General features: G+C 45.9%; 1 protein-coding gene across 1 annotated transcript in view; it reads left to right on the forward strand.

Moving 5' to 3' along the window:
- Positions 1-27,663, forward strand: part of reck (reversion-inducing-cysteine-rich protein with kazal motifs) — a gene marked incomplete at its 3' end in the record, with an annotated part of 253,151 nt that overhangs the window by 65,409 nt on the left and 160,079 nt on the right. Inside the window, exon 2 of the mRNA XM_083631915.1 lies at positions 26,072-26,130. Within this exon, the coding sequence (XP_083488041.1) occupies positions 26,072-26,130 (59 nt within the window). The remainder of the gene's footprint in view (positions 1-26,071; positions 26,131-27,663) is intronic.

The raw sequence follows: 27,663 nt of genomic DNA on the forward strand, positions 1-27,663 counted from the left end.
ACCCCCAAAATAAGGACGATTGATTCCCCATCCAAGTGCACACGTCACTCCCCACCCGCTCTGCAGTGCCCCCCTGACCCCCCTCAAATACAGGTAATTTGACGGGTATATTCACACATGTGAGCCCTCAGGTGTGAAGGGAAATTCCGGGAAATGGCCGATATTGATTTACAGGCAATGTTCCTGTACGCATGTGTGAAAACGGCTTTAGTGAGTACTAGAGAGTTGCTAATTTCATCTCTATAATTTTGTGGTTATAAGTCAAGGAAGTCATTAGCTGTAAATGGAGAGTTTGTATTGGGGGAGGGTTTGCGAGTAAGATTGGTGACCGTGTCAAATAGATTATTTTTATTATTTTTATTAGTGTTAATAAGATCTGATAGGTAGGAGGCTCTAGCAGCGGAGAGCATAAGTTTGTATTTCAATACGCTAACACTCCAAGCTAGTCGATAGACTTCGAGCTTGGATGAGCGCCATTTACGTTCTAATTTTCTGCATGTCTGTTTTTGTACGCGTGTATCGTCAGTAGGCGAGGGTTTTTTTGGGCGCCGGGTTTTAGTACGTAGAGCTGCGATAGAATCAAGCGAGGCAAGTAGGATGAGTTAAATTTATTTGTGAATTTGTTAATAGAGTCGATTTGCTCTGGGAGAGAGGAAAGCGCCCCTGATAACAAATCAACAAGTTCAGTGGTGTTGGAACTATCAATATGGCGGGCGCTATAGGTATCGGCTAGGTTTGACTGCCGGAGGGGCAGGTCAATTTTAAATTTAATGAGATAATGATCTGACAGTCCAGTCCACCCACACTTCTTCTCATCGCTCATGTATGACATCCACGCGGTAGCTGTTTTGTGGGGACACCAATACTTGAGACAGGACTGGTGCTGAGGTGTTTGTTGCAATGTCATATATCGCCCAGGCCTAAGAACATGAATGTATCTTGACAAATCACATACCAACAATCAGAGATAACATACTTTTTGTCTTTTTTCTTACTTTAGGTGTATACCTTTTTTGTGTGTATGTATGTGCTTAATTTAGTTAATGCTGTCAGGGTAGTAGGTGGCAGAAGGGGACTTTATGTTTTTTTATGTAAAACCATTGTTACTTAATGTCGTCTTAAAGAAGCTTTCTGTTCTTCATTTGCTTGAAGATATATATATACTGTATATATATATGCATGCATATATATAATCGCAATTTGTCGCAATATCGCAATACTCCGTATTTGTATTTGTATCGTGACTTAAGTATCGCGATATCGTATCGTGGGGCATCTGTTCTTGATTCCCACCCCTACACACACACACACACACACACACACACACACACACACACACACACACACACACACACACACACACACACACACAGATGTGCATACATTGTGTGCCTTGTTTGTGTCTATAAGGGAAGTGCTGGCCATAGCAAATGTCTCTCCTGCTTCCTAGTTTGATGAAAAGCCTGTGTGATGGAATGATGCCTGTCTGCTTTGTATGTGGACGCATGCTATGAGGGAAGTGTGTGTGTGTGTGTGTGTGTGTTGTACCCCCACCCCCCAGCCTTACAGCATATGGTGACAAGCCCCTGCCTTGCGTTTCAGCCTGTGAGTGACAGCTCCTCTCTTGTCACACACACCAGTTTTTCTACGCCTTCACACCCCGCGGTGATTTTGCAGCCCCCCCCCCCTGCAGGCAGCCCACATGCTCCCCCCAACAGAGTCCTCAGACCCCATGCTGACACCTCCCTTATCTCTGTGAATGAGGTGTGTAAATGTGTGTGTGTGTGTGTGTGTGTGTGTGTGTGTGTGTGTGTGTGTGTGTGTGTGTGTGTGTGTGTGTGTGTGTGTGTGTTATTTTAAGGCGCTGACAGGGTTCTGTGCAGCCTCGACTTGGAGCCTTGCCGCCGCCGAGCGGCGACAGCGAGACTGTGCATACTCGAACGTAACTCAGCGCATTGGCTGCGGTACACCTCAAAAACACTAGGTGGCTTGTGGTACACTCATGTCCATTACATATGACGCTATCGTGTTGTTTACCAAGAACTTGCAATCATGTCGGTGGGGGGACATTTTATTGTCCCTCCATTTCAAAACTCATTCCGGTGAGCCTGCAGAAGGCTTTGCTAGATGAGGGACAAGCACTGTTAGGAAACGCAATTTCCTCATTCCTCACAACAAGTACGTCCAATCACAGCTCTCGTGCTGGTCACGTCACGTCCGCGTTGACACCGCGAACTGGAGACACATTTTCGAGGAGCTGCACGCCCCCTCCGCCGAGCTGCGGCGATAGGACGGCCAGCTGCGGCGACCCCCTCAGCGCAGTCAGCGCCGGCGATTTCGCATAAGCATAAAACCAGTTTTAGTGCTAAAGAATGGACTTCCCACACAGCTTCAGTGCCACAGCTGTGTATTGTTAGCAGTTCACAAAAAAGATGAAAATTCTACTCACGGGTTATGTTTTTTAGTCCACAAAACAGTTCTAGCCGAACAGTGTTCTGAGACAAGGTCCTAAACAAGTGGATGGTGACCAACTTTCAAACGTACAAAAAAAGCTTCCATACTGCTCATCTGGTGTAATCCAAGTCTCCAGAGCCCTGAGATGCTATGTTGACATGAAAAGACGTCATTTACGCCCTGCTTTGAGCTAACATCTGCACTGTAGCCATACAGTATGAGTCCCATTTTCACTTTCACTTTAAGCTCACGGCTACAAAAAAGATGGGCCCTTTAAGACACTTGAGCCGCTTTCAGACATGCCTTGGAACTCGGGAGTTATCTAGAGGGGATCCGGGTGGCGTATGTATGTATGTGTGGTGTATGTACTGTATGAACACATTTTGGTGAGCTATGCGCACTCCCGCGACCCTCCTACTCTCCGGCTCTAAGACAAGCTCCTACCCTAGTATCAGGGGCGGATTGTTCCCCCTCCCCTCTCTGTGAAGTAGCCAGCTCAGTGAGTATGAGGCGGGGGAGAGAGACAGAAAGCCAGCGTGACAGATTATTATTATATAAATAGTCGGTGTGAATGAGCGAGCGAAAAAAACATCATGCAGTTTCAGTTTTTCCAAATTAAGCTCGAACCTCCTCCGTGTGTGTCAGCCAACAGGCTACATGTTGCTGGATTGAAATGCTCATGGCTTTGATCTGATTTCATTTCTGCATAGCTTCCCACAGCACACACATTTAAAATAGACACACATTTACGGACGCGAGGGTCGTCCTGCTTCCCAGTATTGGACATCGCTAGGTATAGTTTCTGGATCTGGTTGCGTTCATGCCTTTGATTTAACGTTTACACCGCGTTTGTGAAGATTCACATGCAGAACCGCAAATTCCAAGTAGCGTCAAGTCAGGCGGTATAAAACGGAAACTTCCGGATATAACCTTCGCAATAATGGCAATTAAATAAAGTAAATGCATGTGTAATGTTTTTTTGTGTGTGTGATCCAAAAGATACAGAACAGAGATAAACTCGAAGAATATCTGCTCCCTTCGAAAAGTCAATTTTAACCCGTAGTGAGTCGACCGTTCTGATTTTTTGTTACTAAGTAATACAACATTGATTTTATTTTGAAGGTAAAACTGTCTAACTTCCTGTATTCTGTATAATTCTAGTAGGATTGATGCATTTTAGGACTGAACATAGCAAAGACCTGTTTTCTTTGTAGCGCTTGAGACTTGAGGAAATCGATGCATCTGGCCGTGAGTTGTAGGGTTGTTTAATTAATTACTAACGTTATGCGCAAACGATTATATGCCGTGAACGTTAGGCAGTTATCGCCTATTATGTATTTTTAGCAACTTGTTTTCAGACTCTGCATGTCGTGATAGTTTGTTGAATGTCAATGCGATTCACTTAACACGTTCACTGCCAATGACGAGTTGAGTCGTCAAAAAAAATCCAACGGTTGACTGCCAATGACGAGTTGAGTCGTCAAAAAAAAAAAAAAAAAAAAAATTCACGGTGGGACGTGCATCTAACGCTTTTACATCTCCTATATAAATATGGGAGCCACCGAACGTGTACAACCCATTCCACCCACCCACTAAGTGGCGACAGTGCTCTCCAGACTAGAGGAAGCCAAGCAAAAAGCAGCCTGAGGAAGCCATTCTCATGAAAATGGATTGGCGAAAACGCTTTCGCTTTCGCGCTGGGAGCTGGCGGTGGGGGATTGCAAATTTGCATAATAGATTATGGGTGCAACACACTTTGAAACACCTTTGAAACACCAGCAGAAAGCCCAGAATCGCACGCAGCTTCATTCCAGCTGAGCTCAACCGAAAACCCAGAAACGAACGAGCCTCATTCTCATACTGTAGGCGAAAACGCTTTCGCGCTGGTGCACACGGGCGCACAACGGTGGGGGGTTCCAAAAATAGACTGGGTGCAAAACACACTTTGAAACACGCAGCATAAAGCCTAGAATCGCACAAAACTTCATCAAAGCTCTCAAACCCAAGAAACGAGTGAGCCCCATCCAGACTTGCTGACGAGGTGGCCGCCAGGGAGGGAGGCTGCTCACTGCTCAGACAGGCAGTAGAAACTCGCTTGTGACAAACGCTGCTGAAAGCCACCAGACACGCCCACGGAGGGAGGAGTTTGAAGGAGAGGGCGTTCAGAACTATATTGTTTAGATGTCTGATCTCTCACTGATGCCAAAAATAAATGGTTAAAGTGACTGTTCTGCCTGTTTGATTGAATTTCACAAAACTGCGATTATCTCAGCTTTCAGTCTCAGACGCTGAAACCATGCTGTACTCAACGGCTAATATCTACATAACTACTAACTCTACAAACTAACTCTTTTAGACAGAGAAAGCACACATTCTATTAGTACTTTTGTGAACTTTGTGTTCACAAAGTCCAAGCAGAAAATAATCCTCGGCTCTTGTAAAATGAGCCAGAATCCTCAAAAAAACCCTCTGGCAAAAGCTACCTACAGTAAAAAAAAAACGGCTGGCAGTGAATGTGTTAAGCAGTGTAGTACAGCTGTGTGGTCAGTTTTCACAACTCCCCATTGTGTGGTCATGGCCAAATTCCCCCCACCCCCGCCGCCTCTCTACTCTACACTCGGAGGTGCTCCACATATGAAAGCAACATGCCTCATGTCTTTAAGGGTACACTTCACGTATCCCCCGTGTGGTTACATGCTGCCACTCCGACGTTCTGCCACTCCGAAATATCGGCACTCAGAAAGGGGGTCTATATTAGAGAGCTGCAAACCCGAGGGTACCCTCGCGGGCCCCTCGGGCCTGCCAATACGGGCCAAGGCCGGGCTCGTTTTTTCTTTTTTTTTAATTAATAGGTCCGGGCCGGGCCGGGGTCGGGCCGTTTTTCAATAATTAAATTAAATAACGTTGTATTACTCGCTTGATTTTACACAGCAGAGCAGTCAGACAAAGAGGAGGAGCGCACACTGCACAGACACTCGCACAGCCACAGCCACACACACACAGACACACACACCCTCACCGTGACGTTAGTCTGCCACTCCAGTCCACAATCCACCGTTCAGTCAGCATGCTGTCACTGTCAGCGTAAAAAACAACAACAAAACAAGCCGCGTGTGTCCGTGTCCGTGTCGTGAGAGAGAAATAAGATCGATGGACATAAAACAAAGTTTGCGAGGGGAGAGTTAAACAGTCCCCACTGCAGTAGGGAAAGCTCATTTCAACCTGTTCAAAACGAACCCATCTACCATACATTGTGAGGACACTAATGTGACGTTATTCAATGCAGCTATAAACGGTAAGTCTGCTGTTTTAATTTCGATATGCTTGAGTGACATAATGTTTCAGTTTGTGGGCATTGTTGCTGTTGGCAATTAAACGATCTAACGTTCTCTTTCTCGAGACAATATGTGTGGATTTTGATAGGCCACGGTAGCGTGTGTGAGAGGGGGAGAGAGAGACAGAGAGAAAGCTGCAGTGTTTGTCTTTAGGCAACACAGTCTAGCAACGTTTTGGACCAACGAGTTCAGCGGCGCGGCAGCATGCACAGAGAGGGAGAGAGAGATGTGTCGTCATATCGTGATATTGATGTCGGGCCTCGCAACGGGCTCGGGCCAATTAATTTCATGACTCATCCAGGCCGGGTCGGGCACGGGCCTGCATGTCACGGGCCGGGGAGGGCTCGGGCCGAGATTTCAGGCCCGCGCAGCTCTCTAGTCTATATTCCCCGTTTTTCACTAACCTCTCCCAGCCCCCACGCCAAACCTAACCTCCCCCCATGCCTAAACCTAACCTCCCCCAGACCCTAACCCAAAACCTAACCTCTCCCACCCCCACGCCTAAACCTAAGGTCGGCATTGCGGCTTCTAAGGTGAACGACCGCCAGTCCGAATAATGGAAGTTAACATTCCGAGTGGCAGGGCTTCGGAAAGGCAGAGGAACCCGCCCTGTGTCAGGCTCAGGGCAAGCAACCCTGACCTGATCCGGAGTTCATGTCTGAAAGTGGCTTTAGTCAGCAAAGCTAGTACAGGTCAAAGGGTTCAAACACTTTCTTTGAAATCTAGCCTATATTTTCGTCATAGCAAATTAGATTGTGAAATGGGGAAACAGATGGGAATCAACTGCATGTGATTGTAGCCCTGTTGACTTAGAATTGCTAGCAGATGCTAGCTTCCCACAATATGCAAAAATTCAGAACAAGGGATGTAAAGAAATGTATAGAGGGAGTGTCTGTCCTTAACTCATTCCCCACCACAGTTTCAAAGGAAAAGTCACCAGCCACCGCCAGGGTTTTTGATCATTTTGACTAATCTCCCAATTAAGACCAACAGAATATTTTCTTCTCAGACTGTGTAAACACCGAATATCTCAAAAGAAAGAAGAGAGCCTCTACTTTCATGCAAAAAAAAGTTTGATTCTACCTTCATCCATACTTTAGTTATCAACACTTGAATGTTGGTAGTGTTCATTGAAAACGTCCGTCTGTCCCCAAAAAGCAGAGAAAAATGCTTTTTTGTAAATTAAGTCCTCTTCTTGGGGTGGCTATAGCTCAGGAGGTAGAGCGTGTCATCCGCTAATCGCTTTGGATAAAAGAGGTCGGTGGTTCGATCCCGGTCTGCATGTCAAAGTGTCCTTGGGCAAGATACTGAACCTCAAATTGCTCCCGATGGCTGTGCCAGCACCCTGTGTGGTAGCTTGCCGCCATCGGTGTGTGAATGTGTGTGTGGGTGAATGTACCTCATTGTAAAGTGCTTTGGATAAAAGCGCTTATCTTCACGGAACCGAATAAATGTCTCTGATGACGGATAGTGGCCGGTGTTACACCAAACTACGCACCCCATAATGATTTGGTTTCCCTTTCCGGGCAAACACGCCCATGGTCACCGCTTTTACCGTACCACCGGTGCGAGAGAGAGATTTACCCTGCTGTCAGGGGAGGAGAGCCGGGTCGCGCTCTCATCGGGCGGGCGACTGGTTGTCCATGTCTGGAGGTCAGGAGCAAATCTACCGACTGAAATTTACATGGTGTGAGAGTTTACGAACTGGATTACTAAACTACCGGAGGACAAGTGCCTTGTGTATGTTTGTCAGTGCCTGGTGAAAAGAAAATCCTTCAAGTTTGAGTGACAGGCTGCGCCGCTGTCGTGGAGTCTGTGCCTCGCTCAAAGCTACCGGACCAGCGCTTTGAGCAGCGCCTGGAGATGTTTTATGGAGCCTTTCTGACGGGAGATTGTTGCTTTTCTCTGCTCCATGGACAATCATGGTCGCTTCTGTGCAACTCTAGGCGGCTCTAGACGTGGGGCCTGTCTGTAACTCAAGGAAGCTGCCTATCACCTAGCTACCTAACTAGATCATCTGCCGAACAATTCTGAGGATGTTTTATGAGTCTGTGGTGGCCAGTGCCTTCCTGTTTGCTGTCGTGTGCTGGGCCACAGGCTGAGGGCAGCGGTTATTCGGATTCTGATTCTGATTCTGAGATAGATGGTTAATTAGGTACCTCATTTTAATATAGGTGACTGAAAAATAACTAATTTCAGATGTAGTAAGCCGTAGCTACAGCCTACAGACTACATAGACGCACACACAGAGTCAACATCATTTTAGTCTGTTACATAATATAATAGCCTGGTACACATGATATAAAATACACCTGTCCCATGATTGTTTAGCCTGTGGTAGGCTACCGTACAATCATGTACAAGTTGTGTACAAGATAGAGATAGAGATGGAGTATATACTGTATGTGCCTGGCGCCCCATATATTTTCAGTGAATGGATAGCTCAGTCAGTAGAGCACAGTGGTCAGAATGCGGGAGATTGGCTGTTTGAATCCTGTGTGAGGTGTTGCCTTTTTAATTTAAGATCCCAGTGAAATATGGTCTAAATGTGAATGTTCAATCAATGTCTGCAAATAGTGGGTGAAAAAACTTTCACTTTTAAACCTTTCTTGCATGTTTTTTAAACATATTTTCAACCGAAAAATGCTTGCTGGGGAGGCTCTAGTATTTAGCTGCACTGTGCAGCAGTCTAGTGGGGCCCAATAGCAGCACTATGTTGACTGGAGGCTCTGGTGGCACAGTAGCTGCACTGGGCCCACTAGCAGCACTGTGTTGACTGGAGGCTCTGGTGGTATGTATACTGCACTGGGCCCACTAGCAGCACTGTGTTGACTGGAGGCTCTGGTGGTATGTAGCTGCACTGGGCCCACTAGCAGCACTGTGTTGACTGGAGGCTCTGGTGGTATGTATACTGCACTGGGCCCACTAGCAGCACTGTGTTGACTGGAGGCTCTGGTGGACCAGTAGCTGCACTGGGCCCACTAGCAGCACTGTGTTGACTGGAGGCTCTGGTGGTATGTATACTGCACTGGGCCCACTAGCAGCACTGTGTTGACTGGAGGCTCTGAGCTGCCCTGGGGCCTAGCAGCACTGTGTTGACTGGAGGCTCTGAGCTGCCCTGGGGCCTAGCAGCACTGTGTTGACTGGAGGCTCTGGTATGTAGCTGCACTGGGCCCAGTAGGAGCTGTATTGTCCTGCTGGTTAGAATGGGGCCAGTGCTCATTAACAACCAGCTAGGGGCCTCATACTGTACATCATCCCCCTCCCTCAAATTATTATGTCGCCTGCCATTGTTTGGAATAGCAGTTTCTGTGTGTGTGTGTGTGTGTGTGTGTGTGTGTGAGAGAGAGAGAGAGAGAGAGAGAGAGAGAGAGAGAGAGAGAGAGAGAGAGAGACTCATTCACTCTCCATTCTTGCTTCAGTAAGTCTCTTTTGACTAGAAATTCAACAGATGAGTAAAGAACTAGTGCTGCACGATTTGGGGGAAAGGTGCGATTAGCGATTATGGTGGACAATATTGCGATTGCGATTGTGATTGCGATATAATAAACAAGAGGTATCTAGGGATGTGCCGGCATGAGTTTTTGACGGTATGATAACCTTGGACAAAAATACCACGGTTTCACATATCACAGACTAAAATACATGAAATATGTTACAATTTAAAATATATTAAAACGAAAAATATAAAACAATTTGAAATAAAATTATCTTTACAAAAAAATAAAACATTTTGAGACATTTGCCTGTCCCAAACATGTAAAAAAGAAACACCAGACAAATAGAAACGGCACTGTGTTACAGCACATAGAAGATGGCTCAGCAAAGTTGCAAAGTTAGTTACATGTCTGTCCAGTAATACAGTGATACACCCCGTTTATTTATTTTGTAGCGACAGGAGGATCGATGGAGGTGATGCTGAGTGCTGGCAGCTGCGACAGTGTTTTGCTGCTATCAACCTTGTTAATCTCGTTATATTCTTCATCACAGCGGGTCATCCCCACTGTGTACTTAATCGCGCACTAGTTCTGCATAAGCACCTGCAGCTCTCTCCTTATTTTACTGACGTTCTCACTAATCACACGGCTGTTTACATGCTTTTTCTGAACGAACGGCTAGCTAGTTATTAGCATAGCTTGCTGTTAGCGATCATGGATGTTCTCTCTCGCCCTCTCGGTAGATAATATGTAACCTTGCTGCACATAACATTACTTATTTGCGGGAGTCCATGGGAGAAGTCTCCCGCTAGTGTTGATGCCCAGTGTGATGGCAGAGAAACGTGTGTTTGCTGCGTCGCATGTAACGTTAGTTTAGAGGAGGCTCTCACACACACACACACACACACTCAAAAAGACGTGAAAAAAATAAAATAATCGCACACTTTTGCGGTTATGTAATCGCACGTGCTGACATTGCGATTGCGATTCAATTAATCGTGCAGCACTATAAAGAACAGAAGATGGTTGCAGAAATGTTCTTTGTAGACAATGACATGTAGGGCATTCATGTCTGCTTGTTACGGAGAGAAACCTAATGGTACCACTGCTACCATGCCTAGCCCAGGCTTAGCTAGCAACATTAGCTCCCACCGTTACATCCCCCAACGTAACTTTACATTCTGTCCCTGCATGACATGCAGTTGAATTGAATAGTATGCATCTCTAACGTATGTGTTTGCAAGTTATCTAGGCTGTACTAACTCACAAGTCCTATCTTCTAGTTCTCCTCCTGCTATCTCTCTCTCCCCCTCTCTCTGTCTCTCTATTTCCTCTCTCTCCCTCTCTCTGTCCTATCTTCCTCTCTCTCTCTCCTCTTGTCTCTTTCCCTCTCTCTCATCAATGTGTAATAGAGGCAGTGATGGAATCCAGAAATACTGGTGTCAACCAACTGAACACACAGGGCCAAGGGGCTGCAAGCATGCACACACACACACACGCACACACACACACACAGACACACACACATGCATGCACGCACGCACGCACGCGCACACACCACCACACACACACACACACACACACATACACACACACATACACACACGTACACACTGATAAGCGGGTGTTGTGGTTTTCATCTGTGTGTGAGTGCTTTTGTCGGGCCTGTCAAGTGCACTCGCTCTCTTTTAAGTCTCATAATATCTGCCAGAAAGAAGACGGCCATTGCCGGGTTAAATTTGGGAGATAAAGGTCTAAAAAGAGAGATGTGGAGAGGGGCGGGGCCTAGAAAGAGAGAGAGAAGGAGGGACGGAGGGAGGGTTGTAGAGGAGGGGAATGCGTTTGATGTGGCTTGTGGGTGGCATTATGCCTTCCAAGGCCCGGGCACAGTAGCAGCCAGGGAGAATGCAAAATGCTGCCTTCACTGTCACATGGGAGAGATTGTAAATACCAGCATCCTACTAGAAAATGCCATTCAGCTTTCTGCTGTTACATACTACTAGAAAATACTGTTCACCTCAGCTTTCAGGGATGACCCCAAAAATCGATTCATGTAAGAATCACGATTGTTATTATCTTGAACGAATCCCAAGAATCGATTATTTTTCATTTTTATTTTTTGTATCACTTTAAAGACCCTGGCAAGCAAATGCACCAAAACCTTCCAACTATGTCATTTAGGGTCTTATGTGTCTAATTATAAGCTTCAAAAAGTTGTAGACATTAGTTTCAATCCAAATCCTAAATATTGCCATTTCCCTGTTTTTACTGTTTGCTGAGGCTGGGGTTAAAGTGGGCAGTACTTAGAGCTCATTATGTCCGGCACTGCAACTTTGCAATGTAGTTGGATCCTAGACCCATCCTGACAGTGAGTACGGGTCAGGAAACCTAACCCCATTGAAAGAGTTAGCTTATTTGTGTAAGGTAAAAAGTGAACAGCGAGCACACTCCAAAAAATATGCAACTTTGTTGCAGGGCACATATAATATCAAGTCACAACAGAAAAGCCAGCACACTTACCTATTTGTGTAAGGTAACCTGTCTGTTGCTGGCAAAGCTTTAAAATACATAGAGGAGGCGTCCAGATCTTCCATATTTCTATGACAGCTGAACCGCTAGTTGTAACTTTCTGCAACCAGTGCAGCTCTGCCCACAAAATACGTAATCGCTGTTTACAAACATAAAAAGGGTCTATACTCAGCTTTTAGTGAACACAGCCGTGGACTCCATCTCCCAGCGTCCTTATCGGTGAAGTGACTCTGTAAGCGCCCCTGACGTTGTTACTAGCTAGCTAGCTGCTAGCAGCCCTCCATGGCAATCCCGATGATCGACATAACGTTATGATGGAATATTGCTCTTTGGCAGGGGAGCAGCTGCAGCTCACCAGGAGCTATCAGCGTTAGCAGAAGTGTAACAGTAGTGCTACTAGCAAGTCGAGCGCAGTTCTTCCTTGATCAACTTTCCTTGGAGATGGAACGTTTTTCACAAAACGTAATAGCTCTTCATAGCTGGCCCCCAGACTGGATGCAGAGATATTGCGGCTATAGACAGCTTTGAGGATCTTAATGCCTGCTGGAGCCTGGAGGAGCTACTAGCTGGGCGGGAGCTACGGTGGAGGTTGCAGCTTTCTCCGTACCCTTCCTCATTTTGGTTTCCATAGTTGTGATCTTCGATGACGGATTCATCATCCAGAGACAGTGGGCTCTATCTTCCGACAGGCGCTATCCCCTAATAGCGCTTGCGCACCTGATTGCGCGTGCCTTAAGGCACGGAAGATAGCATTCCGCCTTGCGCCGTCCGCCAGGTGTTCTGCCGAGTTTTTCTCCCCCGCCAAGCAGCAAAGAAAAGCATCCCCACCTCACGGGAGCATACTTGTAATGATTTATACAGACATGTAACTGTTTAAAAGTGATATAATTGTCTGGTAGACGTGACCTCCCTGATTTCTAAGTTAAAACAGCCCAGAAATATGTTGGGGATGCAATTCTCGGCCGGGATGCGGAAACGTTCACGGCACCTGTCGCAAGCGCAAATTAGAGCGGTGCCAAAATCATCTGTGCCCCAAAATCCCTGCGCAAACGGGATTTGGGCGGTCTTAACTACCAGAATTATTCACAGGCGTGGCCAGGCAAGGCTGGGCATTATGTCAATCAAAACCAATCAGATTCCTGTCTCGCAATGGCTGTTTGCACGAGGAATGCAATATGCTGTAATTCTCTCCATGTGTAATAGAGTGTACTCACTCGTGCGAGGACAGAGGGAGCTTATTGACAGATCATCTGTGGTGCCAACTGGCTTATGAAGGTAAATAGCCTATGTCCATTGTCCAACAAGTTTTCTCAATTAATTTCCCTCTTTGCGATGTGATAAAAGTTTCTCAGTGAGTTATACTTGATTGCCTCACTGAATTATCTGCTAATACCCAATTTTAGCAGCATAATTTCATGTCTTGGCGTGGCAAGGCTGTGTGTAATGACATATCCAAAAGGAATTCCACTTTCCAATGCGCAAATACCTCTCTGCGCACCCAGCGCAGAGAGGTATTTGCGCGTAAGAGGTCCTTTTCAAAGCGCAAAGTAATTGCATGCTGCTGACGATAGGGTAATGCCATCTATCCAATATATTTTACTGCTGAAAAACGCCTGCTTTGGCTTGTGGCAGCCAATGCCCAGTACAATTATCACAGGCATGCGCTTGTGTCCGCCCCCAATTTGCATTGCGCACGGCGTTAAACGAGCGCAAACGCTAAATTAGCGCTTTTGGGAAGATAGAGCCCAGTAAGTACAGTGAACACCCAGTAGAAGCCTATACTTCGTACCTTGGCTAGATTTGACATCCAAGCTTGGTGCAGCAGCAGCAGCAGCGATGTACATGTAGCAGCATTTGAGTAGCAAGCATTTGCACCGACACCTGTTTCTTGGCAGCAGGGTGAGTAAGAAGGCAAACAACCAAACAAACAGCCGTCGTGCTCATGAGGACGCTTGTGTAGAGTCGAGGAGCGTGTAAACAGCTTGCAGAGCAAGCAGCTATATTAGGCACGCAGACCAGATTCAAAGAGGGCGCCCTGTTTGAGTTGAGCGAATTGAATGGGGCAGCTGAGCCGTCAGCTGATGTGGGCTGGTTTGAGATCAGCTCCTAATCAGCTGTGGGCTAGGTTTAAGCAGGGCTTGACCACGTGACCTGCCTGATCTACCGCGATGCTCGATCTTTGGTTTGTCATGTCAGGACACAACTACTGACAGGGCTTTTGGTTTGCGGTTTTGCTGCAAAACAGCGGATCAGGAGCAAGCAAAGTCTGTCTGTCTGTTTGTCTGTCTGCCTGCCTGTCTGTCTGTGTTTGTCTGCCTGCCTGCCTGTCTGGCTGTCTGTCTGCCTGTCTGTCTGTCCATCCCACTGTAAGTGTGGAGCTCCATGTCGCTGTTTTTGAAGTGTTGTGTTGTGAAGTTCGTAGGCGTGTGTGTGTGTGTGTGTGTGTGTGTGTGTGTGTGTGTGTGTGTGTGTGTGTGTGTGTGTGTGTGTGTTGAGTCTCTTGACAGGCGCCAAGCCAAGTCGCTTACTGGAAGGCTGGGCTGCGGTTTGGAGCTGCGCTGTCAGCCAGTGTGTGCGTGTGCGTGTGTTGCTGTGTTTATTGAGCTCAACAGTGAGTGCCCACATTTGAACGGCTCCCATTCCAGGAAGTGAATTTCCCATTAATTTCTCCGTTGATGTTTCAGAAAATCCCTATAGTTATAAACCTGCATCCAAGCCAACCAGCTACGAGATGAATCATGATTCGTGACCATAAAACATTTGATTCAAGAGAAAGAAAGAAATTACGCCTCCCCCCTTTTTTCTTCTTTTCTCACTCTCAATCAAATGTTTTAGCATTTAGGAAGAGAGGTGAAAGAGGATAGAGGTCATTTAGGAAGAGAGATGAAAGAGGATAGATAGGTCATTTAGGAAGAGAGATGAAAGAGGATAGAGAGGTAATTTAGGAAGAGAGGTGAAAGATGATAGATAGGTCATTTAGGAAGAGAGATGAAAGAGGATAGAGAGGTCATTTAGGAAGAGAGGTGAAAGAGGATAGAGAGGTCATTTAGGAAGAGAGATGAAAGAGGATAGATAGGTCATTTAGGAAGAGAGGTGAAAGAGGATAGAGAGGTCATTTAGGAAGAGAGGTGAAAGAGGATAGAGAGGTCATTTAGGAAGAGAGATGAAAGAGGATAGAGAGGTCATTTAGGAAGAGAGATGAAAGAGGATAGAGAGGTCATTTAGGAAGAGAGGTGAAAGAGGATAGACAGGTCATTTAGGAAGAGAGATGAAAGAGGATAGATAGGTCATTTAGGAAGAGAGATGAAAGAGGATAGATAGGTCATTTAGGAAGAGAGATGAAAGAGGATAGAGAGGTAATTTAGGAAGAGAGGTGAAAGAGGATAGAGAGGTCATTTAGGAAGAGAGATGAAAGAGGATAGAGAGGTCATTTAGGAAGAGAGGTGAAAGAGGATAGAGAGGTCATTTAGGAAGAGAGATGAAAGAGGATAGAGAGGTAATTTAGGAAGAGAGGTGAAAGAGGATAGAGAGGTCATTTAGGAAGAGAGATGAAAGAGGATAGAGAGGTAATTTAGGAAGAGAGGTGAAAGAGGATAGAGAGGTCATTTAGGAAGAGAGATGAAAGAGGATAGAGAGGTAATTTAGGAAGAGAGATGAAAGAGGATAGATAGGTCATTTAGGAAGAGAGATGAAAGAGGATAGATAGGTCATTTAGGAAGAGAGATGAAAGAGGATAGATAGGTCATTTAGGAAGAGAGGTGAAAGAGGATAGAGAGGTCATTTAGGAAGAGAGGTGAAAGAGGATAGAGAGGTCATTTAGGAAGAGAGGTGAAAGAGGATAGAGAGGTCATTTAGGAAGAGAGATGAAAGAGGATAGAGAGGTAATTTAGGAAGAGAGGTGAAAGAGGATAGAGAGGTCATTTAGGAAGAGAGGTGAAAGAGGATAGAGAGGTCATTTAGGAAGAGAGGTGAAAGAGGATAGAGAGGTCATTTAGGAAGAGAGGTGAAAGAGGATAGAGAGGTCATTTAGGAAGAGAGATGAAAGAGGATAGAGAGGTCATTTAGGAAGAGAGGTGAAAGAGGATAGAGAGGTCATTTAGGAAGAGAGGTGAAAGAGGATAGATAGGTCATTTAGGAAGAGAGGTGAAAGAGGATAGAGAGGTCATTTAGGAAGAGAGGTGAAAGAGGATAGATAGGTCATTTAGGAAGAGAGATGAAAGAGGATAGAGAGGTCATTTAGGAAGAGAGATGAAAGAGGATAGAGAGGTCATTTAGGAAGAGAGGTGAAAGAGGATAGAGAGGTCATTTAGGAAGAGAGGTGAAAGAGGATAGAGAGGTCATTTAGGAAGAGAGGTGAAAGAGGATAGATAGGTCATTTAGGAAGAGAGATGAAAGAGGATAGAGAGGTCATTTAGGAAGAGAGATGAAAGAGGATAGAGAGGTCATTTAGGAAGAGAGGTGAAAGAGGATAGAGAGGTCATTTAGGAAGAGAGGTGAAAGAGGATAGAGAGGTCATTTAGGAAGAGAGGTGAAAGAGGATAGAGAGGTCATTTAGGAAGAGAGATGAAAGAGGATAGAGAGGTCATTTAGGAAGAGAGGTGAAAGAGGATAGAGAGGTCATTTAGGAAGAGAGGTGAAAGAGGATAGATAGGTCATTTAGGAAGAGAGGTGAAAGAGGATAGAGAGGTCATTTAGGAAGAGAGATGAAAGAGGATAGAGAGGTCATTTAGGAAGAGAGATAAAGAGGATAGATAGGTCATTTAGGAAGAGAGGTGAAAGAGGATAGAGAGGTCATTTAGGAAGAGAGATGAAAGAGGATAGAGAGGTCATTTAGGAAGAGAGGTGAAAGAGGATAGAGAGGTCATTTAGGAAGAGAGATGAAAGAGGATAGAGAGGTCATTTAGGAAGAGAGGTGAAAGAGGATAGATAGGTAATTTAGGAAGAGAGGTGAAAGAGGATAGAGAGGTCATTTAGGAAGAGAGATGAAAGAGGATAGAGAGGTCATTTAGGAAGAGAGATGAAAGAGGATAGAGAGGTCATTTAGGAAGAGAGATGAAAGAGGATAGAGAGGTCATTTAGGAAGAGAGATGAAAGAGGATAGATAGGTCATTTAGGAAGAGAGATGAAAGAGGATAGATAGGTCATTTAGGAAGAGAGGTGAAAGAGGATAGAGAGGTCATTTAGGAAGAGAGGTGAAAGAGGATAGAGAGGTAATTTAGGAAGAGAGGTGAAAGAGGATAGAGAGGTCATTTAGGAAGAGAGATGAAAGAGGATAGAGAGGTCATTTAGGAAGAGAGGTGAAAGAGGATAGAGAGGTCATTTTGGAAGAGAGGTGAAAGAGGATAGAGAGGTAATTTAGGAAGAGAGATGAAAGAGGATAGAGAGGTCATTTAGGAAGAGAGATGAAAGAGGATAGAGAGGTCATTTAGGAAGAGAGATGAAAGAGGATAGATAGGTCATTTAGGAAGAGAGATGAAAGAGGATAGAGAGGTCATTTAGGAAGAGAGGTGAAAGAGGATAGAGAGGTCATTTAGGAAGAGAGGTGAAAGAGGATAGAGAGGTCATTTAGGAAGAGAGGTGAAAGAGGATAGAGAGGTCATTTAGGAAGAGAGGTGAAAGAGGATAGAGAGGTCATTTAGGAAGAGAGGTGAAAGAGGATAGAGAGGTCATTTAGGAAGAGAGATGAAAGAGGATAGATAGGTCATTTAGGAAGAGAGATGAAAGAGGATAGATAGGTCATTTAGGAAGAGAGATGAAAGAGGATAGATAGGTCATTTAGGAAGAGAGATGAAAGAGGATAGAGAGGTCATTTAGGAAGAGAGGTGAAAGAGGATAGAGAGGTCATTTTGGAAGAGAGGTGAAAGAGGATAGAGAGGTAATTTAGGAAGAGAGGTGAAAGAGGATAGAGAGGTCATTTAGGAAAAGAGATGGCCGGCCTATCGCATGCGGCCCGAGGCCCACATGCGGCCCGCGCTGGAATTGCATTTGGATTTTTTTTTTCACAGTGCACCTGAACGCAACATGCAAGATACCCGCTGAATAAGTGTCCAAATGTTCATGTCATTCTGGCCAATATTCCACTTCTGTTATAACATTTCAGTCTGGAATATGGAATATCTTTCAATAATCTTTATGACTAAAAGGCTAAAAGTAATCGCATGTGTAAGAAATGACTGTTCTACACTGAAGTAAAAATGTTAATAATTAACTTGTTGGTTTTGGATTTATTTAGCATCAAGAGTGCATTTTTGTTCATGTGACCCTCAACACAGGCTTTGAGAATCCCGGGCCACTTACTGATACTTATGCTTAAATTAACCCACTCGTATTCTGGTTTATTTCAAGAAAAACATTTTGGCTAGTGGAAATTCTAATTGGCTGGTAACTTTAAAATCTAGCAGCCATATTGGCTGCTAGATTGCCAAAAAGTTAATTTCAAGCCTTGTAGGGAGAGCAAGTGGTGACATAGGAGTGAGTGAGAAAATGATCAAATATTGGTGTTTAAGACTGAATAATGACATCACAACTGTTAATTAAAAATGAGTTATTCCTCTAAACCTGACTTCAAATGCCCCAATTGTTTTTGCGCCGGCGCCGTTTGGCCCCCAATCCTCAGCAAAATCTGGCCCTCTGGTAGCGAGGACATTTTTTTGTGGTCCTTTCAAAGTTCCTGGGTTACGGCATGACAATATTTTTTCTGCCCCCGGCAACAATCTGGGTTTCTCATGTGGCCCCCCATGAAAAAGAATTGCCCACCCCTGCTATAGAGTAACCTCTCTCCCTGCAATTGCACCATGCAACAATAGCTTAACCCGAGTGGACAATTCTGGTATAGGCTATTGAAATAGGCTAGAATTAAAATCTCACATCCCTACCCTATTAAATACTGTAAATGAATATTTTTAAATGTGTATGTTATAGCCTATATGAGCGAAACGACTAATTAATAGGCTACTAATTACAAAAGCATCAATTTTCATTACGAATCCAAACCGGTTCATCCTCCAATTCTCTCCCTCTCTCGTTCTCTCCCCCCTCTCTCTCTCTCTCTCCCTCTCTCTTTTATCTCTCTCTGTCACTCTGCTTCCACTGAGCAAGAAATAAGCTGCTGTCACAGAGTGATGGCAGTGACGCTGTGGCTTTTAAGGGGAGTGATCTCACCTTGTGAATCCTGTTATGGGCATAAACACGCCTATGGAGCTTTGTGCCGAGATGACGTGAAGCGCAGCGGCCCGACATACCCACAATTAGGGCTTTGCGCAGTGCTATTCCAGCACAAAATGGGCACAAATGAGTCTCACTGAGAGCAATGCTCTCTTTTTCAGGAGTGCCCTGTTCACATTCACACACACATTCAAACCTGGAAGCTGACCAGTACAACCACAGTCTGATCTGCTGGCCACTGATCAGCTCCACTGGAGCAGTTGGGGTTAAGGGCCTTGCTCATGGGCACCTCAGTGGTGGTAATGAGGGAGAGGCAAGCTCTGTCTTTTCACTTTCCCCACCCAGATTTATCCTGCCGGTCCCAGGGATTGAACCGACAACCTTCCGGTCGCAAGCTCGCTTCTCTAACCATTGGGCCACCACTGCATTAGAAGTAACTATGGACCTGGTGGTTTCACTCATATTCCTCAAGTCCATTCACATTCACATTGAACTTTTGTGAGGGTTCTTGAAGGCTGGTATGGATATTTTTGGACTGAAGGTGTTAATATTTTGTGCCGATGTTCAGTATCTATGGTCAGTAGTGTCACATAGAAATAAGCCAGGCGCTGCTTAGGGTACAGTGGGCATAGGGTGCAGGGGCCGTAGGGTGCAGTGGTATAGGGTGCAGTGGCCGTAGGGTGCAGTGGGTGTAGGGTGCAGGGTGTTTAGGGTGCAGTGGGCATAGGGTGCAGTGGGCGTAGGGTGCAGTGGCCATAGGGTGCAGGGTGCGTAGGGTGCAGTGGGCATAGGGTGCAGTGGGTGTAGGGTAGGGGTGGCACCAGATTCCCCATGATACGATATTATCAGGATAGTTAGTCACAATACGATAGTATTGCGAATTTGTGATGTTGCGATACTAGTATTGCAATATATTGAGTATTGCGATATATTGTGATTTATTACCTTTTTTCAACTGCAAATTATCTCCCAAAGAATAAACTTTGTGAACATCTGTTTTATCTAATGAGATACATTTCCAGTCTGTTCATCTCACTTCAGTCATTGTTATTGCATCAAAATGGGATTGTCAAGCAGACAGACTGACCAACACTGTCATAAAAGCTGTCATAAATGTTGCGTGCACTTGACATTTTGTATAATAAAATATCACGACACTTGGCTTTGATTGATTGATTGACATCTTTATTGACAGTGATGACATATACAGTACATACACAGACACACCAGTATCAAAAGGATAAAAACGCAATAAAGCTAGGAGCTTATTTCCATTGCGTTCCTTAAGGTGTCAGTGTGAGATATGAACTGGTGAATGAATGTATGGGTGCTTGTGAGAGTGTAAGAATATAAGTGCATGTTTTAAAGTGCATGTGTCAGACTATGGGGGATGCGTGGGTGTGTCCACCACGCTGGGTGATGGAGAAAACAAGGGGAGACTAAAAACATAATACACACGAAGCAAGATGAAACTAAAAACATAATGCACATATTACACAATAATAAAAACAATACAAAAGGCCTAATGAAAACAGTCAATAAAATAACGTATTAAACCCAGGATCGGCTGCTCCTGATCCAGCTCTTTACAGAAGCTTTAAAAGACGGCGTAGATAAACTAGTCTTAATGTTTGTGGGCAAGCTGTTCCACAGCACAGTGTAGAGGAAAGAGCTCTGCCCTATACACCTTTTACACCTGACTGGAACAAAGTCGGTGGAGCTCCCCCTCGTGGCGTGGCTGTGCACATCCTTGGCTTTTCTAAAATAATTTAAGCGGTTCCTTGGCACTACATTATTTACTATCCTGTGAACCATGCAAAGTTTAATCTGGTTTACTCTCTCCTCTACTCTGAGCCATTTGAGGCTGTCAAAATGAGACTGTAGAAGGTGAGTCCTGGGATGCAGTTGTAGAATGAGCCTGACTAATTTGTTTTGCGCTGTCTGCAGTCTTTTTTTCAGTGTCATGGTGGTGCTGATGTAACAGGAGGAGCAGGCATAATCACAATGACATTGTACCAGGGCTCCTGCTAGAATTTTTAATGCTGCAGTATTTATAAATGAAGCAATTCTAGTGAGAAATGTAACTCTCTGGTTTACCCTGGAGACCACTTTTAGAGCCATGCTCTCTCCTGTTAATTAATTTGCTGTCACAGCCCAAGTAGGTGACCTCCTCCTTGGCTGCGACCTCCACGTCACCCACCATTACACTGAACCCAGGTTGCCTTCTCAGTCTGACGTTGGAGCCAAAGACTATCGCTTCAGTTTAAGATAAACTTTATTGTCACTTCATGGTACAAGTATCACGAGCGAAATTCTGCTTGGTTCGCTCTAGTTTTCCCTAGATGAAGGGATAGTAATTGGCATTTGATACAATACGATATATTGCCCACAAAATATTGCGATACTATGCTGTCTCGATTTCCCCCCCACCCCTAGTGTAGCGTGTGGTGGGGCAATGGGCGTACGGTGCAGTAGGTGTAGGGTGCAGTGGGCGTAGGGTGCAGTGGGCGTAGGGTGCAGTGGGTGTACGGTTCAGTGGGTGTAGGGTGCAGTGGGCGTAGGGTGCAGTGGGCGTAGGGTGCAGTGGGTGTAGGGTGCAGTGGGTGTAGGGTACCGTAGGTGTACGGTTCAGTGGGCGTAGGGTGCAGTGGGCGTAGGGTGCAGTGGGTGTAGGGTGCCGTGGGTGTAGGGTTCAGTGAGCGTAGGGTGCAGTGGGTGTATGGTGCAGTGGGTGTAGGGTTCAGTGAGCGTATGGGTGCAGTGGGTGTATGGTGCAGTGGGCGTAGGGTGCAGTGGGCGTAGGGTGCAGTGGGTGTACGGTTCAGTGGGTGTAGGGTGCAGTGGGTGTATGGTGCAGTGGGTGTATGGTGCAGTGGGTGTAGGGTGCAGTGGGTGTAGGGTACCGTAGGTGTATGGTTCAGTGGGCGTAGGGTGCAGTGGGCGTAGGGTGCAGTGGGTGTAGGGTGCCGTGGGTGTAGGGTTCAGTGAGCGTAGGGTGCAGTGGGTGTATGGTGCAGTGGGTGTAGGGTTCAGTGAGCGTATGGGTGCAGTGGGTGTAGGGTGCAGTGGGTGTATGGTGCAGTGGGTGTAGGGTGCAGTGGGTGTAGGGTGCAGTGGGCGTATGGTGCAGTGGGTGTATGGTGCAGTGGGTGTAGGGTGCAGTGGGTGTATAGTGCAGTGGGCGTAGGGTGCAGTGGGTGTATGGTGCAGTGGGTGTAGGGTGCAGTGGGTGTAGGGTGCAGTGGGCGTAGGTAGCAGTGGGCGTAGGGTGCAGTGGGTGTATGGTGCAGTGGGCGTAGGGTGCAGTGGGTGTAGGGTGCAGTGGGCGTAGGGTGCCGTGGGTGTAGGGTGCCGTGGGCGTAGGGTGCAGTGGGTGTAGGGTGCAGTGGGCGTATGGTGCAGTGGATGTAGGGTGCAGTGGGCGTAGGGTGCAGTGGGTGTATGGTGCAGTGGGTGTAGGGTGCCGTGGGCATAGGGTGCAGTGGGTGTAGGGTGCCGTGGGCGTAGGGTGCAGTGGGTGTAGGGTGCAGTGGGCGTATGGTGCAGTGGATGTAGGGTGCAGTGGGCGTAGGGTGCAGTGGGTGTATGGTGCAGTGGGTGTAGGGTATGGGTGTATGGTGCAGTGGGCTTAGGGCGCAGTGGGCATAGGGTGCAGTGGGCATAGGGTTCAGTGGGTGTATGGTGCATTGGGTGTAGGGTGCAGTGGACGGGGACAACAAAACAAAATGTTTTAAATCGCAATATTCGGGAAATACTGCGATAATCGATATAATCGAAAATTGGCCCAAACCTACACTCAGCCCTCTGTCTTTCACTACTGTAAGACTGAGAATATTACTATTTAAATCTTTTCATAACGTTAGGTGGTGCTGTTGGAAGCCTTGCATCGGAGAACCAATCATGTGTGCATGAGTGTTGTGGGCGGGCCTGCTTTCTGGGGGCAGTGACGCTCATGCAGAACCGGTGTCTCGCAAAACATCGCCGCGTTTGCGGAGAAACATATTAATCACTTAGAAACAAACATAACCTGTTAATAGGACGTGTTTCATCCGGCCCCGGCGGCTAGAGGTCTTTCTCCCAGCGATAAGCCCGACTCCCGAGGCTTATGTTACAGAGCCTGCTGATGACTTCACACAAGTTCACAGTAGCAAGCGGACCACTTCCGGGTAGGAAAATTTTTTGTAAAATAAACAACAGGTATAAACTCTCTTTGCAGCACATCAGTGTCTTGCTCTATATTGGAACTATGAAACATTGCATTGCCGCTACCAAATAAAATTCAAATAATAAATGTAGGCGTGTCTGCTGCCGGCCGTTCTCGCTGGCCTCGAAGAGAAAGATTTTGACAGTGAAATTCCCAGACGTTTGGTGGTTAGGTGGCGCTGTTGGCGCCGCTCACCAAACGTCTGGAAACCGAGACTAGCCCAAACCTAATATCTGAGACCTGAAGAGATGCTCTAAAGCAAGCAGGTGATATGCAACAGCAGGCGTGTAAAGCTGTCACCATGACAACATGTTCCATACGCAGCAACAGGAGTGTAAAGCTGTCACCATGACAACATGTTCCATACGCAGCGACAGGAGTGTAAAGCTGTCACCATGACAACATGTTCCATACACGACAGGAGTGTAAAGCTGTCACCATGACAACATGTTCCATACGCAGCAACAGGAGTGTAAAGCTGTCACCATGACAACATCTTCCATACGCGACAGGAGTGTAAAGCTGTCACCATGACAACATGTTCCATACGCAGCGACAGGAGTGTCACCGTGAATTGTCCCATACATACACAGTGACACAAGTGTAAAGCTGTCACCATGACATGTTCCATACGCAGCAACAGGCATGTAAAGCTTGTCACCATGACAACATGTTCCATACGCAGCAACAGGAGTGTAAAGCTGTCACCATGACAACATGTTCCATACGCAGCAACAGGAGTGTAAAGCTGTCACCATGACAACATGTTCCATATGCAGCAACAGAAGTGTAAAGCTGTCACCATGACAACATGTTCCAGGAGCAACAGGAGTGACAATGTTCCATACCACAGCAACAAAAGTGTAAAGCTGTCACTATGACAACATGTTCCATACGCAGCAAAAGGGTTGGGCCGATTTCCAGTTACCTTAAACCGGGTTGATTTTATGCAAACCGACTGAACCGACATTTGTCATTACGTCTGCTGCTCAGCTGGGCTCTGGTCAGCAGTCGGCTGAGGGTTTGTTTAAGCAGTGCTGTGCGGTTTGTGAACTGTGACAAGCATGATTAAATAAATACACTTCCACGTGTTCCTGCAAAAAGTATCATCATCATCAGTATATAAAAGGGAACTCGGGCTCTGTCTGTTTCTCTGTTTCTATGTCCAACTGATGACATCATCAGTGATGTCATAAATTCACTCACACTAGTGATGATGTCACTGATGACATCATGAGTGATGTCATAAATTACTCACACACTCATGATGATGTCACTGATGACATCATCATCATCAGTGATGTCATACATAGGCATTGTGACATCACTGATGATGTTATCAGTGACACACACGCATGAGAGAGAGACTGAGGGAGCGAAAGAGAGGGGGAGAGAGACTGAGGGAGAGGGAGAGAGAGAAGAGGTAGAGAGAGAGGGGGAGAGAGACTGAGGGAGAGAGAGAGGAGAGAGACTGAGGGAAAGAGAGGGGAGAGACTGAGGGAGAGAGAGAGGGGGGGAGAGAGACTGAGGGAGGGGAGAGGGAGACATTGCGCAGCAACCGAGCGAGGCCACGCAGCGGGCGAGCGCATAGCGCGCGAGATGGCTAGTTTCCAAAAAGCACTCACAAAATAGTATATTATCCATAATTGGGGATGCCTGCGAGCACAGGAAACGGAATCTAGCAAAAGGAAACTAGCAAGCTAACAGATACTGGCTAGTCACAATTAGCTCGCAGAAAAACGCAATTTCCTCCGCAACACTTTTGAAACTAGCGTAACTTGTCCATGCTTGTCCAAGCATGTTTCACTAACATCGTGCCGTTTTTAGAGATGGTTGGTTACGTGAATAGCCCATTATTTGCAGCTGGGGATTTGCCATACCACTGGAGTTGCTTTCATTCATGGGCTATAGGAGCGGCTGCCCGGCTGCTTGTTAACCTGTAGGGATGTTCAACAATTGTCAAAAATCGATAATTGATCGTTATAAGGATTGGAATCGATCCTGTGGAATTTGGATCGATTTTGTTATTATTAAAAAAAAAAAAATTGGACTAGGTTTGGGTGGAATTCGTTCCTCCTCGCCCCACTCAATTGCACAGCCGACTAACGTGAGGTGGAGCTTCATATAGTCTCTAGTTTTCTGGCTGGGCACGGGCCTTTGTGCCAACAAAACTGTTTTAAACATGGGGAATTCACACCGGCATGCGCCGGGGACAGCAGAGTGTTGGAGAGGAGACACATTGAAATAAAGAGTTAATTGAGGAGAACACGTTGTCTTTCGTATTTTCTGCCATAGACATTCATTTTGTAAAAAAAAATATATATATATATATATATATATATATATATATATATATATATATATATATAAGTATTAATATGATCGATAATCGATAATTGATCGTTAATTTTCACCGATTATCGATTATGGAAAATTTTCAAAATGAACATCCCTACTGCGAAGCTGTTCACACCACCCACGCGCGTGCCACGGTGACGCCGTGCCGAAGCCACGCTCACGCCACGCCGAAGCGGTCACTCAGGACTGACGCCAAATTTCCAAGCGTGACACTGAAGCCGTGAAGCCGTGAGGCATGAAGTCAATTGGGAGTTGTGGGCAGGTTCAAGGCGCGAGAGTAGGCGCTGAGAGGAAAAGAGAAGGCGTCTTGTGTGAACATTAAAGCGTACATTCAGCTTGTACCTGCTTCAAGCTTCAGTTCTGCTTACGTTCGGCGTCCTGTGTGAACGAGGGCTTAGTGGTAAAATTAGGTATACCGTTTCGGTGTGATTTTTGGTATAATATCGACAAATCAAACCGGCCCAACTCTACGCAGCAACAGGAGTGTAAAGCTAGTCACCATGACAACATGTTCCATGATTTGTGAGAGCGGGCTGGAATGTCTTTACTGCACTGTAGTGTACTAAGTCTCTGCATCTGTCTGTCTGCAGACCCCTCCTGCTGCCACCATGCTGCCGAGCTCTCGCCATGTAGAGAAGCATGTGACCAGGTATGAATGCACACACACACGCATGGACACACACACACACACACACACACACTGACCCACTGACCCACTCCTTGGCTCATTATAGCAGGTCCATGAATAGAGGTTTTTGAAGGAGAGTCTTGTAAAGATTTTTGTCTCTCTGCTCTTTGAAGTGCAGAATAAAAAGTTCTCTCTCACCCCCTCTCAATTGAGAGCAGGTGACACTCTTCTCTCTCTCCCTCTCTCTCTCTCCTTGGAGCCTCCATCTCCTCTATGATAGAGATGGAGAGGAGATGTGAGTACAAAAATGAGTCCTGTTTTTGAAGGGGGAGGGGACACTGAGAGAGAAGATGTGATGTTGTACAGTATATTCTATTGTTATTGTGTTGTTGTCATTTGCCATGACTATGTTTATGACAACCATACAATTGATATTATCGCTTGGGAATGGGGAATTGGGAATAAAGACAATGGGAGAGAGAAAAGAAAGAAAGAAAGACAAAAAAGAAAGAAAGAAAGAAAGAAAGACAAAAAAGAAAGAAAGAAAGACAAAAAAGAAAGAAAGAAAGAGAACGAATGAATGACCCTGGAGAGACAGGAATTACTGTAATAGAAATATAAAGATGGTGCAAAACCAAGAAGGAAAGGATTGACAGAGGATGAGAGGGGTGAAGGAGAAGAGGAAGAAAGTGATGAGGATAAAAGATGGCCAGTAGCCCTGCTTTGGCAGTCTAGGGCCTCAAGTCAAAGTACTATAGAGCCCTTTTCTCTTAGTAAACATGACGTTTCATTGTGGGCGGACCATAGCTGGAGGCAGAATAAGTCCCAGAAGAGAGTCACTAGAATGTGGAATGTGGAAAATCCTAACCATAGCCAGCCCTAGTTCCCAATCATGTGCCATCTCTTGGCCCAATAGGGGATTTCCTCGCATGGCTTGGCTTGGCATGGCCACCCAGCGCGGCTTGGATTTGTGTTTCCTAGTCTCTCTTACCAGACTATCTCCACTCTTCAGGTCGTGCTGTACCAGAGTACCTGTACCAGTTCGAGCTGTAGCAGACTCTCTCATGCGCCGTACCAGCGCAGGAGAGAGTCTGGATCCTCTGTTTCATTCTGGTATAGTGAGAAAAAAGTATCTCTTATCTTTACACCCATCCACCGAAAGTACCAAGCAGGCCTGATTTATTGCACAATCCAAATCTTCGTCCAAACTTGCCATTTTCAGCATGTAGGTTGCTAGCTTGTTAGCTAGCGTTGCGGTTGTTTCACAGCAGTGGAGGCATTTGAGAGTGACACGCGGGGAGCGGAAAGGGATTTCCCATCGCTCTGCCTGAAATGGTCAGCACCAATGGCAGAGCTTATCCCCACAGCCTGCTTCCAGTGAGTCAGACTAGCGTTTCCATACAGCAGATCTTCAGGAAACTGAAATGTTATAATATTTGAAGGTACAAACAGAAATACAGAGATAAACTAAACTTCAAACCACAGAGATTCAGTGAGAAGCTCCAAAAGTACTGAGAACTTAAACACACAGAGGCTTTTAAAAACATCTTACTC

This window comes from Poromitra crassiceps, assembly GCF_964638095.1.
Source record: "Poromitra crassiceps genome assembly, chromosome: 2".
In the NCBI taxonomy this organism is placed as follows: Eukaryota; Metazoa; Chordata; class Actinopteri; order Beryciformes; family Melamphaidae; genus Poromitra; species Poromitra crassiceps.